General features: G+C 40.3%; 1 protein-coding gene across 1 annotated transcript; it reads right to left on the reverse strand.

Annotated features, from left to right (window-relative positions):
- Positions 1-327: 327 nt before the first annotated feature.
- LOC132978897 (KN motif and ankyrin repeat domain-containing protein 4-like) lies at positions 328-15,509 on the reverse strand. The gene is made up of 9 exons (XM_061044248.1): positions 15,235-15,509; positions 7,533-9,088; positions 5,692-5,767; positions 4,933-5,232; positions 4,704-4,788; positions 3,521-3,740; positions 3,301-3,443; positions 2,773-2,973; positions 328-1,180 (listed from the first exon to the last, which is right to left on the reverse strand). The coding sequence occupies exons 2-9, from the start codon at positions 9,025-9,027 to the stop codon at positions 1,088-1,090; spliced, it is 2,613 nt and encodes an 870-aa protein (XP_060900231.1). The 5' UTR covers positions 9,028-9,088; positions 15,235-15,509; the 3' UTR covers positions 328-1,087.

The raw sequence follows: 15,509 nt of genomic DNA on the forward strand, positions 1-15,509 counted from the left end.
GAAATTAGCACAATTTGGTGGGTATCATGTCTATAATTGTATGTCACACTTGAAAGGGATTAGATCTAATCCCCTGGATATGCTCATTTTAGAATTCCAGATTTATGTACATTGTTGCTTTCTGTATGTGTGTTATGTTTGTTTTGTCTGCCAATACTGTGGCTGAAATGGAGGAGCTATGCCACCTGCTGGTCAGTATTGTCACTACAATAGCAAAGCTCATTTGCACTATTTTGCAAAATTACAAAAAGTGAGCAACATGTGAACCAGCAGGAGGGTGTGTGGTGAGACAGGACTTTCAAACAGCAGATTTCAGTTTTCACCCATTTTTAACCCAATTAAATGCAGATTTATTACATTTTAGATGATCATTTAATATTTACACGAGCATTTTGTGTGTCATCAAAGTATAGTCATATCCTTTAGGTTCCAGCTCAAAACAAACACGGCTAACTTCGTGGGTTCTCCTCAAAAACTTGTTTGCTTAGCAGAAATAAAATGTAATAATTTGATGTATTTTTATTAAAGAGAGCCATTTTATACATTTGCAAATAACAGTATAACTGAATCAACAGGTTTTTCTTTCATGTGTTTTCCATGCAGCTTTATCATTTCTTTTTTATATTCCACACATATTGTTAATGAAAGGAATTGGCTGCTGTAATAGTTTGAATATAAGTATCTTACACAGGGGAACTTATCTTGAGCACTTATTATTTTATAGTTGTCAATATTTAATCTGAGCTACACCATAAACGTTTAATAAATATTCTTACATTGCATAGTTTGCAAAGCAAAGACGTTACTTTGATGTGCAAAGGTCAGACATAACTATGAACATCAGCATTTAAAGACATCAGCACATTAACTTTAGCTCTTTACTGCATCAGCAATCCCGACAGACAGATATTAGCTTAGCCTCACTCATCCCATCCAAAACTCAAGTTTATATTCCTGTTGCCTAAATGTGTCCAGTAGAAACAATAACGGAACAGCAACAGCTCAACCTAAGCAAACATATAACTGTGTTTAATATTGCTAAATATGAAAGATATGTCTGCACATTACTTCCCAGTTTTACAAAGAACTACAAAGCTCGAGCTTTAGCGTGGGCCTGCAGGAGGGCTGCTGTGTCAGTGTGGGAACCTTGCGTGGCGATGGAGAGTGCAGTTTGTCCACGCTGGGGAACAAAAAAAAGAGAAGGACAATAATGAGTAAGACTTCAGAAACTTACTCTGAATACCTATCTAGCCAGGCGCATTATACATAGGCTTACTATAAACACCCCAACCATGCTAACAATGCTGCTGTTTCCTGTTAGTCCAACTAACTATTTACTGACATTTCAGCCTAAATCCAGAACCTCATTCCAAAAAAGAGAGTGACGTTAGTTTTCCCTATAACGATGGCAGGCATAAGTCTGTAGGAAGATAATTGAGTTGTTTTAAAATTTGATTGTATTGTGAAAATACACTCAGTATTGTATTAGTTATCGCTGAATTTCATGCCGTTATTGTTAATATTGATCCCCTTTCAGCGATAAGCTGCGAATTTTAGTTGTGCCACAGCAATGATGTCAGTAATGATGGTTGGAGTAGTGTCAGAAAGTTTTTAATGTATTTATTATTGTTCTGATAAGTGCACCATATAGTTTTAGCATTTAGCATTGAGCTAAAAGAACAGCCTCAAAGGCGTTCTACTTAGGCTACAGACTCTTCATTTTGTTTATCGTTCATGTTTGACGCAAACACTTTGGCACAGCGAAATTGTATTTTTTTGTTAATTATGAGCTCATTATTAATTCTACTGTAGACCACAGCATGTTAGCATGGTCATGTTGATGTTAGCATCTAGCATGGATAGCATACTCTTGGTTTTGTTGATATAATATTTTGATTATTGCACAATAAACTTATTTGGTATAACCTTATACTTTGTAGTTCTACTGTAAACCGCAGGTTAGCATTGTATCACGGTGTAGCACTGTGTAGCCTCAAAGCGATGCTGGGGCTAAACATGAGCTTGTTTCATGTAATGACCCTGAGGTGCAATTGAAGACTCCCAGTGGACAGATTAAAACCCAACACTGTGAAAGGTTAAACTTTCATTTATTTAGTCTAATGAGTTATAATTTAATTAAGGTAATGAATCTGAGTGTGAGTGAAGGTGAAACAACGTTTTGAATCAAGATGGGACCCATGTGATTGAAGGTCTTTTTCTCTCTTTTAAACTTTAAAGGCAGATGGAGTCAAAAGCAGAGGAAACACTTTGCATCCTCTTCACTGCTCTTTTCCCTGCCTCCCACCGCTTCAGACTGGCAGATAAGGTGCTGTTAGCGGATTAACTCATCTGAGTCTCAGCCCATAAAGACTGGGAAAGCTGTATTTAGCTGCATCCAGACGGTCAGTCCACCCACGTCCACACTGTGTCAGTCAAAACATGTAAGTATTCATACATCTAAGCTCCCTTTAGTGCTTAGTTATGTGAATACAAAAGTGGAAATAGGGTAATGTTTTAAATAACACTGAATTCACTGGGGAAATGGAGTTTGAGTCATCATACAAACACTACAGTATGTTGAAAAAAGTCAATAAATGGGCTGCCTGCCATTTTTTACACTCTCTTGGAAAAATGAACATACAAAGGCAAATAGAAATCTGTACCTTACAATATTGGTTAGCGTGAAAGCAAAACTACTTGTACTCTATCTGGTTGAAGGGTTTGGGGATAAATCTAACCGTGCATTGTCTATGGGGTTTTCTGCAGTATCACCTTGTCAGTCAGTGTGAGATCACACTGGCTCCTCTCCAGCAGCAGCCTTGCGATGTGTGTGTGTCCCCTCTCAGCAGCAAACATCAGGGCTGTGTTTCCCTGGTTGTCCTGGATGTTAGTGTCCGCTCCGCAGCTCAGCAGCAGGCGAACCATCACAACTCGCCCGTGTCTCACCGCCAAGTGCAGAGCTGTTTGGCCTGTCTGTGGAGGGACAGACAATTGAAATATTTACTGAAAACTTAATGTTTCTTTCCCACTTTGTATGATTTATTTGTGCTTTGTATGTACATGATTTATAGTGCACATAACTTCCAGTATACATTTCTACACAGTGTGCAGTGTAAACAAATCAGGGGATGACCCTGTGTCAATGTAAGGAGTACATACAATTTTCTCTCAACTGCATAGAAAACTGGAAAACCTTGACATCTCACTGCTGCCATTCATTTTCTGTCCTTACTTGATGCCACTATTCACATGAATACAAAACATGTTACACTTAATATATGTTCACATCGGTTGTGTTACCTGGCTAGAGCGAGTGTGGATGTTGCCCTGTTCCATCAGCTTGCGGACCACCTCCATCCCACCAGGTCCGTCAGGTGCTGTCAGTGCGGCCAACATTACTGGCGTATAACCTGCGTTGTTCTGAAGATTTAAGTCACTCACACCTGTTGGAGAGAGAAAATTCATTTTTCTCTGTATTTGAAGGCACATTAAACTTCTCTGGCCCACACGATGCTGTTACCTGTGTCCAGCAGCATGCTGACAATGTTGTAGTTACAGTGGGAGACACTATAATGCAGCACTGTGTTGCTGTTGTCGTCAGCCAGGTTGACTAAGAAGGCCAGTAGAGAAGGGGTGGCCTTCTTTACTTCTCTCAGGTACACAGCCAACCTGCTGGCTACTGACGACTCCTCTGCTGCTGCACTGAACCAGTGCTGAAAACACACCACCAGGGCCTTCCTCTGCAAAAACAGAAGGCAACATAGAAACAATGCTAATAGTTACATTTTTGAAAGTTATTTTTAACTGTTAACACTGCATTGTTGATTTCGTCAAAAAATTGTTTGCGTTAATATGTTAAGCCACTGAAACGGTTTACAGCTAACATATACAGATCAACATTAGCATTTATTTAAAGTCCTGCCTCTGTACATCCAACACATTTAAGTCTGTTAAAACCTCAAACGCTCTCTTCAGACACACCTCCTACTCTGACCTCCATGTATGAATACTAAATTAATATTCAATATGATATTGCTTTATATTACATATTTATATTCATATACCTTTACAGCTAAGTTTTGTTCTACAATAAGAAATGCTGTAGCTCATTAGCTTGTGAAACCTTTAATACCGGCTCTCCTTGCAGCTCTGCTCTTTTCTCCAGCGTCACATTTTACAAGCTCGTAGCTCACTTTGTCTATCTGCCATCTGTTGCTAAGCAGGTTGACTTTGGAGCTGAGGGGAGTTGCAGAGTTGGGTGATAATTATCTGCCTGCATGTCAACTTTTGTGCCTTTCGTTTGGCTTTTGTGTTAAAAGTATATCCTATTCACCACAGGATATACAAATGATTATGTGAGGTTAGTTATGGTAAATGGTAAATGGACTTGAGCTTGTATAGGACTTTTCAAGTCTTCTGACTACTCAAAACGTGTTTACACCGCAGGCCACACCTTCCCATTCATACATGATGGCAGAGGTTGCTATGTAAAGTGACCATCAAAAGAAACTAATCCCATTCATACACATTCATACGCCGCTGACGAAGCAGTCGGAGCAATTTGGGGTTAAGTGTCTTTCCCAAGGACACATTGGACATGTGGCTACAGGAGATGCAGGGTTCGAGGGATCGAACCCCCAACCTTCTGGTTGAGAGACGACTGACCCTACCAACTGAGCCACAACCGCAATAATTCTGCTTACCATGTCTTCATTGGGGTTATCCATGTTGTCCATGTGATCTTTGAGGAACTGACAAGCAGCCACAAAATCCGCAGTCACTATCCCCCTAAGGGAGAAAAATAAAGAGGAAATAGATTGAAGAATTAATCCCCTTGAGATGACAGAAAACACAGGAGCTATTCCCTGAAGAGTAAACATCGGATAACATTTTCCAAACATCTCTTTAAGGTTGTAGTTCCAGTCCTCTCACCTGGCCCCAGTGGTGGTTTCTGAGCCTGAATGACCCTCCATCTGTTCTCCTGGGGACCTGGGTTTCATCTTGGCTGTTTTCTCTTGAGTCTCAGCTTTGACAGACGCTTCAACTCCATCTGTCTGCCTGGATCCAACTGCTCCTGATATCATCTCTCTGTCTGGGCTCATTTGCTTCTTTTCATCCATCCATCTCTTGCCTGGGTCAGCGTCCACCTGGACATCAGCCATCTCCCAAGGGCTGATGAGTCTCTCCTTCTGCTTGTGCTGGTTCACACTGTGCTGCCCATCCAGATTTCCTCTTGAGGTTGTTTTGTAAAAAGGCAGAGCAGAAAATGATGCAGCTTTCTTGCAAGTTCATGCCTTTAAAAATAGACATTTGTATTTTCCTGTGAAGATTCACAGACTCAGCAGTCAGCAATAAAGACAGTTTTAACATCTCCCCTCCTTAGTTGCTGAATTGGCAGTTTAGAAACAAGTAAATACATTTCTTCCAACCAATCTGACTCAGTCAGAGACAATAAAAAGGCTCATTGGACACTCTGAAAAATTACAAAACTGGAACTCAGATTTTGGGAGTCACCGCTTTTTTGTCCCTTTAATGACAACTTTAAAGGGAGTGGCAGTCATCCTTCAATGCTAAATCATTGTGTTTTTCTCAGTCAAATGACAGTAGCTAAAGTCACCTCACCTATAACTATGGTTTCAAGCAATAATCATAACTACAAAGGTTGCTAATGTCAGAGTGCTATTTACTAACCTTTCATTAACGCCCCCAGAATGTGGGCTTTCAGACATCAAGTAACATCCATCTGTCCTCATGATGGATTTAGAGGCTACATTGAAGACAAACACAAAGATTATAATGAAATATTTAACTTTTCACAGTAAAAGGTAACATGTGAGCATCATAATGTTGCCTTAAAGGCTTAATATGCGATTTTTCGATCCAGCAGATGTCGCCCTTGAGCACCAGCATGAAACCAAAACAACTTGTGCTGCATTGTTGTTTTAGCATGCTAATGCTAGTGATCTTTATTATGCTCGTATCTTCACACTGCATGTAAATTTACCTGAAATTACCGTGATCTAGAAACGTGACACTCAATTAAGCAGTGAATACAGTATGTTATTCTTCTTTTCTCTAGTCCCTCAATTAAACAACTTTTATATGCGAGGGGATGAGCCGGCCGGCCGTCCTGGAAATGTAAACAAACTGAAGATAGGACTCGGAAAGCTCGGAAAACATCACAGACAGTGGGACTCGGGTGTTACACCCATTGTAGACAGTCATGACTCACAGAGTTATTTTCAGAGGATATACTTGATTTCTATTATATTTAAGTGTGAAAAATCGCAGATTAAGCCTTAAATGGTAGCAGATCTAGATTTTCAATATTGACTTTTGTGTTCTTTTATTCATTCCAGACGTCTTTACTGTGAGACATATGTAGATATACAACTTTTAAGAAAGATTTCTGAAGAGATTCAATGTTCCTTTACTGAAATCATTCAGAATTTTTGGTTAACCAGCAGCAAAAGTCCCCACATAAATGTGCCCTTATTTGTGTCTTGGTACAGCTTTTAGGTTTCCACGGTTGTTGGCATAGGTAACAATTATAGCTCTATTTTCATCCATGACAGAAATTTGGACAACCCTTTGGGCCCCTTCATATATACTAGCTTGATCTATTTAATGATTGAATTAGGTTTTAAAGATTAAAATGGGTTTTAAAAGTAGAAATTTGGATTTCAGTCTAGAATAATCTGTGTATTTACAGTAAATATTTATTTAAAAAATGTTTTGCACTTTCAGTAAAGAAATTGCCCACTGGGTCTTGAGATCACTCGTTTTTAGAGAAAACCATATTGAATACATTTCTCTCAGAGATTCACATTTGCTATTTCAGCTAAGCAGGAAGGGATTTTGGAATCCTCAAGATGAAAGAGAAACAAAAAGATTAAATTAGTGTAAACACATGCCATGAGACAAACAGACGCACTCCTTTCAACATAAAGCTCATTGAACTTATTTATCTGTAACATGGACGACAAGGAAGTAAAGCATGTTTGAAGTTCAAAATGTGGTTTTTCAGTTATTTACAGTGATGTAAATTGCTTAATTTAAACAATTGGTTGCGGTTTGATGCTGATTTAACCTCTGAAGGGGACAGTCGATATTTCAGTGGATTTCCAGATAACTGATAATGGATATTAGTGAAAGTGTCTTCTTCTGTGTGCTAGTAACTTTAACTATCAACAATATAGTGGACAGATGAGATCTACAACCGGATTGTCATGTACAGAGACCTGTTGGTAGCTATTAATAGAAAGCTAATCAGAGTCAGAATGCATCGCCCTAAATGCACGCTTGATGACTATTGCTCTTCACTTGGACTGTTTTCCATGTCCCACCAAACTCAGCTCAAACGTGATTGGTCAAAAGAAGTAACACCAGAACTCTTCCAATCCAAAATCTTCAACCTACAGAATATCCATTCACATGAAGGTGTTTGTTTCAATAGATAAATCACAGTCCTGCAAAGTAGTCAGGATTTAATCACTGAAATGATAAAACATACATTATGTGGAGTACAATACCTCTGTGTTGACTCCTCTCATCATCCTTGTTTCCATGCTGGGTGTAATATGAGGTGAGGATGTCAACAAGTCCTATCATCTCCTGCTGCAGAGAGTTGACTTTAGGATTTGGGTGCTTTAGAGGTTTACTCTCCTCTTGTGAATGATGGTCTGAACACAAACACTCCCACTGCTGATCCAGGAGCCGCTTGATCTTCTTGATGTGGTGCATGACCATAGCTGTTTCTGAAGCCCCTATAAGTCCAACGGACTCCAATGAGCTCTTTTCAGAGGAATCAGAGTCTTTTCGTGGGCTTAGTTGTTCATTTGTAAGAACCGTTCTTGCAGAGTTTGATGCATATTGACTTCTTGACACTTGATTATTTGGTTCAATGGCTCTCACCACTGTCTCATCTCCATCCTGGTCTACCACCACTCTCTCTGCACGGACCCAAACTCCAGGATTCCTGACCAGATGCTCAATATTTTCCTCCTTTCTTCTGCTCTCATCCTGCTGCTCCTTTAGCAGTCCTAATGCTCTCTGTAGCTCCAGGCCAGTCTCATGAAGCTTCTGCTCTAGTACAGCTACCTTAGCCTGCAGGGAAGTCACCGTCAGCAGCTCATCCAGATCTGTACTAGTCCTCCACTCATGTGATGGATTGGAGCATTCTTGATGGAAACCATTATTTCTAGGGAACATAAGGTGACTTTCATGTCGTGGCCTTTTGATGTCCGATATGTCATAGTGGACTGAGTCTGTGCTACCATTAATTGAAGGAGTTCGGATATTTTTATTCAGGCCCAAACGTAGTCTTTCCCTTTCCTCCTGAAGGATACAGATCTGGGCCCTGAGCTCTGGAATTACCCTCATCTCCAACTCAAGCTCTCCCACACGTTCAAGGGCCTCTGTCAGGCGCCTCAACAACTCTGAGCAGTCCTGGGGTCGAGGGCTTGCTGGCGAGTAAAAGACGTCTTCACAAGAAATATTCCTTTCTTCAAGGTTATCCCTGGAACTTCGGAGGCTGCCAGGGTCGTCGGTGGATTCTGATCCCTGTCTCAGCAGTACTGTTAGTGGAAGACTTGAGGCACGGAGGAGATGAGGTCTGATGTGTTCACCTAAAGGTTGCTCATCAAACTCCTTGATTCTGGCTTCCATCTCTGCCAGGGATTTGAGTCCTGTAGGAGAAAGTAGCGTCCTGTGATCATTTGCCCAGGATATGTAGTTGTGATGATAGGCATCTGATAATTTGGACCTAGGGCCAAGAGCTCCAGTAGAACCCCAGGGACTCGGGCGGTAGCCACACCCAGAAGGGTTGAGGTTCCGGGGTAGAGTGCTTGCCCTTGGGCCCTTGCTTCGGCGCTGGATGGGGACTCTTTTGATTGTGTTACCCTTCTCTATGTCATCCACATATTTCAGGAAGTCCAGATCAAGTTGGAAGCCATAAGGGGTTTCTACCGAGTATGGGGGCTTCCCTTTTATTCCATTTTCCATTGGTTTATGTTGTCTCTCCATCATCTCTCTGTCTTCAGTTGTCCAAACAGTTTGCTGTCACATTATCTGTTTGGACCAGTGGTATCTGAAAAAACACATTCAAGGTTGAATTAAATCAAAAACACGTAGGAAAACTTGTAGGGTATTATTACATGTAGCAGTCTTGGTTATTACGTTATCTAATAAAATAATGAAGCCATTCATAAATTCCAAAGGGGCAAAGCAGATACATTAAGGCACTAACTCACATTAACTTGAGGTTTACTTGTGATATTTTTTGTTGGAGACTAGCTCTCAAATTTATATCCAGATGAGGGAACACTCAGTACAGCAGTCATCTCTTTTTGTACTCCAAATTGTGCCGCACAGCTCTACACAAAAACATCAAATTACACTCTCTTTTTCCCTCCCATTCTCTTTTTTTTTACCCAAAGACTTCTGTTTTTCTCACACTCTCCCTGCTTCATTTCTTCCATGCACCAAGACAGCTATTATTCAACAGTGGCAGACCCGAAGTTCCCTTGATTACAGCCTTGCCATCCAGGATGAGGGCTGAAAATAGCTCTGGACCGTACAGCCCAGCAGCTATGGCCAGCGGAGAAAAAAGTATACTCCTACAGACACAAAAACAGACAACCATTGTTGTGAGTCACTACTTTCCTCTCATTCTGCACTCCCCTTGCATCCTATTTCAAAACCTTGGTTTACTTATTAAACTGAGTAAGTTTCTTGTGTCTGTCACGTTTCTGCTTGCATAAATTGAAAGTATTTGACTATATCGTCTTCAGATACTGCCGACTCCCATTTTTTTACTTCTAGTATTCATAGTAGTTAATTCAATAAAAAGTCATTGTTTCTCTTACCTCTAAGTGACTCTCCCTTTCTCCCGCCCCTCCACCCCCCTCTCCTGACCACCAGCCTCTGTGGCAGCTCATCGTCCTCTCAAGACACCACAGCCACCGAGCCACAGCCCCAAACAATGTCAGCTATGCAGTAAACAGACAAACACCACCAAATGGGCCTGCTGGGAATTCTGACCTCCATCATTCACACACTCTCTGATGGACGGCAATAAGCAGCAAGAAATCCTTTATAAACAGACATGGACCTACACATTTTCACAAGCTAAGAGGGGTTAACACTGACATATATGTGTGTCTATTTTGAAGTAAAAGACACGTGCATTTAATGTGCAAATGTGTTTTAGACGCCTGTCCCCTGTCTAGTATATTGTCATTACTTGTTCTCAGAAAAAAGAAAACAGGTCATTAAAGACAATGATTGACATTCCAGTAACACTTAAATGCTACCTCAGGCTTCGTTATTGTTTAACATTTTGGGTTATTGTAGCCTACATAGATGAAAACCTATTCTGTTGGTACGTGGCTGAAGATTCTCAGTCAAAGAGGTGACAGACTTGGTTGAAGGTCTTAAAGATATTTCCCCTCTTGTTTCATCATTTCTTTGATTCAGACATGTTCAAGAACTTTAACCAAGTCCATCTGCCTTTGGGATTAAATTTGAATTCTCTCTGTTTAACACACTGAGATATCATGCAGTTTTATAATGACTCAACTTGGGAAACTCCACTTATCTAGTAAAATAGAACACTGAACTTATTTGTCATGATCCATAAAAGTTTTTTTTTAACAAAGCACAACTCCATCTGACTGTCTGTTCTGTTGCTGCTACAGAAACCTAATACATGTGTTATATATTGAACCTGATACAGTTTGTATGTTGTTATGCCAGTAGGGTTTTATGATGTTGAGAGGAATGTGTCAGCACTTCAGCTGACAAGTCTAAGTTTAGCCTATACATGTGGGTGTAAAGCTAAAGCGTATGCCATGAGCCAACACACATACCTTTGTTTTGATTTTACAAACTAGTATTGGATTAATCAGTTAGATGTCTTTTGGATGTACTTAGAATCAGCGAGACACAAGATTATCTTTTTGTTATGATGATAAAGGTCTGGAGGTTGTGCGATAGTTAGATCAAACAAAGAGAGTAGTAATGTTAGCAAAGGCTGTATTCAAAGCAACTTAATCAGCCCTGTACAGCAGAGCACCTGTCACTGCAGACATCTCAATAAGTCTCTGCTCAGACATGACTATGAAAATGCAAGCCATGGCTGCAGTTCAACAGAATGGAAAATGTTCAGTAGACAGACATACCGGTACTTAAGTTAAAAAAAAAAGGGGGGGGGGTTCTTGAAATTAAAAGTATACACTCAAGATTATGGGGAGAGGCACACAATAATAAATGTGGTAACATAAATGATATAAGATGTTTCCTTAAAGGGGACATATTGTGAAAAAATCAACTTTTACAGTGTTTTTGAACATATATTTGGGTAACCTGAGTGTCTACCAACCCACAAAATGTGAAATAAATCCATCCAGTCCTTTCTTTGTAGTCTGTATAAGTCTTACAACACAGAGAAAAAATATCCGTTTCAAATTTGCTCAACTTGTGATGTCACAAGTTTAATTCTGGTAAAAAATAAATAATCCCCTCCCCTCCCCTGATATCTCCACCAATGGACTTCATCCCCAGCCTAGAGCAGAACTTTTGTGCAGGTCCGCCATTTTTATTCTCACTACAGAGTAGTGATGACTACCTGGGGAAACTCAGGGGGGCTCATCGCAACAGAGCGTTCTGAGAGAGCTGGTTTATACAGGGTCACAAACCTCTGGTGCTTGATTCATGTTATATTTTGACCAAAGCACAGCACAGATGTTTCATTTAGACCACAGGGACTGTTTTAAAATAGGGCTATAATATGTCCTCTTTAATGTATAGACAATAAGATTGATACTTTCGGTAGTCTTGAAGCTAGCGCCTAGGGACAGTTAGCTTAGCTTATTTAGCATAATGACTGTTAACAGGGCAAGTAATTAGCCTCTCTTGTAATGAGACACAACCTCTCGTAAAACTTTAAAAAAAGAAGAAAAGAAAGCTGTATATTTCACATTGCAATACACACATTTGTAAGCTATATACTGCATGCTCTCACAAAAACTAAGTGAAATCCTTTGCTATATCCCACAAGTTTCATTAGTATAAAAATAGACATACTTTTAAATGTATTTCTGACCAGGTTACCACAAAGGAAACAATCTTGCAGAGTTAGGGTTAAGGCAATTCCCAAGAGTCATTGCCTAACTCTCCACATTTCTGTGGCACAGGTTTTAATTGTATATGCTTGGAGCAGTAGGCCCACCTCACAGGAAACCAAAGAAATGAAACGTAAAATATTTGCCTTACCCCAGACAGGCCCCAGCCAAACAGCACAATGCTACAGTACTGCTGCCTGTGCACACATTGAATTAAAACTAAAGTTAGGTATTGGAGAGAGTCTGACGTTTTCTCATGACAAAAAAAAAAGGTTTTCCTTTGTATTCATCTGAAGTTCTTGAAGTATTTCAGTTCAGGGAATGTCAAAAACATTTTAAGCAAACTTCATGTAACAAATCCCACAATAGCTTACATTGTCAAGTGGGTAAATGTGTCCTTTCTCACACGGACCTTTGAGCTCCCAGCATCAGCGCAAACCACATAATCACAACATCTCAATCCACAACATTCTTTACCAAAGCCACAAATTAAATATGAACTCATGACACAGAGAGATGGGCGACCTCTCAATGAGCAGTGATAAATGTTTGAACAGCAGCTTGGATGAAATAACTCATTCAAGATCTTAGTTTCAGTCAACATTTGGTTTATGGCTGATTTCTTTAGCTAAATGATTGATATCAATATAAGGATACTCATGTCAGTGGGTCAGTAAGCCACTTTGATTAAGACTATAACTGTCTCAACAATTCCTTGGAATACTATACAAAATGTGGACATTCAAAAGGAAGACACCTACAGACTTTAGTGATCACTCTCACTTTTCCCCTTCTGACAAAAGAATACTGAAGGTACAGTATGTCCCTACATTTGGTACACACATTCATGGCACCCTTACAAAGAATTATAATACTTTAGTGACTCTTTCATCTCTATTAATAGTTACTGTGTATGAATACAGAATCTGGAAGCAAGGGACTCATTTCTTTGGGTGCTAGAAGGATCCTGATTTGAATTCCGAGTAGTATAGTCCATTGGCATAAATGTTGGCATTGGTTGCATGCAGAAAAACAGTCCTTTAAGAGTGTTAATGAGGTAATTGAGTGGTTGTAATATAGTTCTGGAACCGATTGGTTATCATTTGGTGATGACTTAGCAATTAATTAATCTCCTTAAAAGGACAACAGTCCATCATGTCTTCTCTCTCTACTCCTTGTTCTCAAGTGCTGGCAGACTGTCAACAATGATCACCTCATGGAAAAGGAAGTCTTGGCCCTTTAATCCTTTACCTCTGAATATATTGCTGGCAACACCTGGGGCCCTGAAAAATTGGCCGTTATTTCATTGCCCATTGTTTCCAAGATGATGATCCTTTGACTTTTCATCAAGCATCATATTTTGAAATAAAGTGCATGGAACGGACTAATACTTGTCTCCCGTCAATTAAAAACACTTTACTCTACATGTCTTAAGTCCACACACACACACACACACACACACACACACACACACACACACACACACACACACATGCACACAGATGGCACAGCCAGGAGAAGCCATGTTTGGGTTCGGTAACTGGAGAAGCCAGGAATAAAACCCCCTGATCTTGAGTAGACGATCCACGCTACCTTCTGGCCATGTTTTGGGTCATGACTAAATGCTGGAAAAGCTAATGATATCATTAGAGTCAGCTTTACTTTGTGTTCAGTGTTAATTAGCACTTTGTGTTGGTGCTAATTAGCAAACAGCATGCTTCAGGTGTGAGGCCTATGCTTTATTTTGATAGCTATTTATTCTCTTTCATTGTGGATCCTTCACACATGAAGGCTCTGTGTGTTGTTCCCCCCTCTTTTTTTTCGCAATCTGACACCCTGGATGCCAACACAAACAGGCTGAAAACAGTAATTGTTTTACATTGTTACCCAAAGGCACCAGTGTACTAAGTTAAGCCTCAAAGAGCTGAAGAGTCCATTTTTTAAATGAATACAAAATGATTCATGAAACGTCTTCTGTGTTCTTGTTGTTCTGGGTTCACTCAGGGCTAACATGCAGAGCTGTCAGTATGTTATCTTTGTCCCAGCCACCCATATAATTGTACTGTGTGTTTTGTTTGAAAAAGTTTATATCAAAATTGTAATACGTGGATTGCTAACCTCAAGAAAATTTCAACAATTACATTTAACAATTAATTATTCGATTTTTCTGATTTTCGCCATCTGCCTCTCTTTTTTCTCAGTGCCTGTCCATCTGTCTGTACAGTATGTAATTCTACAAGTTTCCCTGTCTATGTTGTTGTTCCCGGAAAAACCATTCGTCCCCTCAACTTTTTGGCTACTGCCTGTTATTTCCTTCCAGCCCATAACTCTAAACCTTGTCTTCTGTTCAGAGTTGATTTAGAAATCGAAGCCAACTGTTTGGACTCAGATGGAGCAGCAGGGGAAAAGCGAGCCTGTCTGTTTTTCTCCTGTTAGACTCACATTTCTCACTCACTGTCGCCATAAAGACTTCTGAGAAATCCCTCAAGTTCTGTGATATTTTTTCTGCTCCAATGTTTTCATCTTGCGATTTCTGACCACTGGAGATGTCCAACAGCAACAGGGTCAGGGTTGCATTGTGGCATCTGAGCCTCATTGGGTGGTATGTGGAGCCAAAGCCTTTTGGATGAAACAGCTGCCGGGGCTTCACGCAAGGAAGAAAGCTGTGGTATGTTTACATGGCAAGGCTAAAATAGAAAGTGTGCTGCTTTGTGTGTGTGTGTGTGTGTGTGTGTGTGTGTGTGTGTGTGTGTGTGTGTGTGTGTGTGTGTGTGTGTGTGTGTGTGTGTGTGTGTGTGTTGCATGTCTGTAGCTTGCTTATAAAAATAAAGTAATTGAGATGTAAATCTGATTAAACATTTAATCTTTTTAGGGCAATGTTTTATTCCTCAAGGTCTGATTAGTATTCAGTACAGGCCCAGAGTTTCACTCTACACAATTTATAAAATCACTTACAAGTCAAAAGCTTTCCTGACCCTGAATTAAGATCAGCCCATCCCGTTATTGAAGACTTTCAAGGTCAGCATTCAGCATCTCTGCTTTGATTAACTATCCAATCCAATAGTCCTCCTCTGGCTCAGAGATTCAAGATGAATATTTAACCAGGACTTACCTTGTGACATGTGCTCAGGCTGTTTCCTCCACTCTGTCTTGCTGATGTGAGGGTGTGTTTGTCTGACAGTCTGCTCTCAGCTCAGTTCAGCTAGTCCTCCTGTCTTCTGAGGGGCAGGGAGGTGCCTGAATGGAGAGTGGCATGTCCTGGCTGTTTGGAAAGTGCCAACGTGCAGCAGCCCCTGCTGTAACAGAAGCTGGGTTTGCTTGTGTGTAAAAGAGAGCACAGTGCAGGGAGGGGTTTGTGAACATGCCTTCCTCTAGTACAATCCATCC

This window comes from Labrus mixtus, chromosome 8 (genome assembly GCF_963584025.1).
Source record: "Labrus mixtus chromosome 8, fLabMix1.1, whole genome shotgun sequence".
In the NCBI taxonomy this organism is placed as follows: Eukaryota; Metazoa; Chordata; class Actinopteri; order Labriformes; family Labridae; genus Labrus; species Labrus mixtus.

Excerpts from the sequence above, each read along its gene's own strand:
- LOC132978897 (XM_061044248.1), bottom strand. The coding sequence starts at position 9,027 with ATGATGGAGAGACAACATAAACCAATGGAAAATGGAATAAAAGGGAAG. Across the intron at positions 4,789-4,932 it reads GAAACCACCACTGGGGCCAG|GGGGATAGTGACTGCGGATT; the intron begins GTGAGAGGACTG and ends TTTCTCCCTTAG. Across the intron at positions 3,741-4,703 it reads ATAACCCCAATGAAGACATG|AGGAAGGCCCTGGTGGTGTG; the intron begins GTAAGCAGAATT and ends CTGTTTTTGCAG.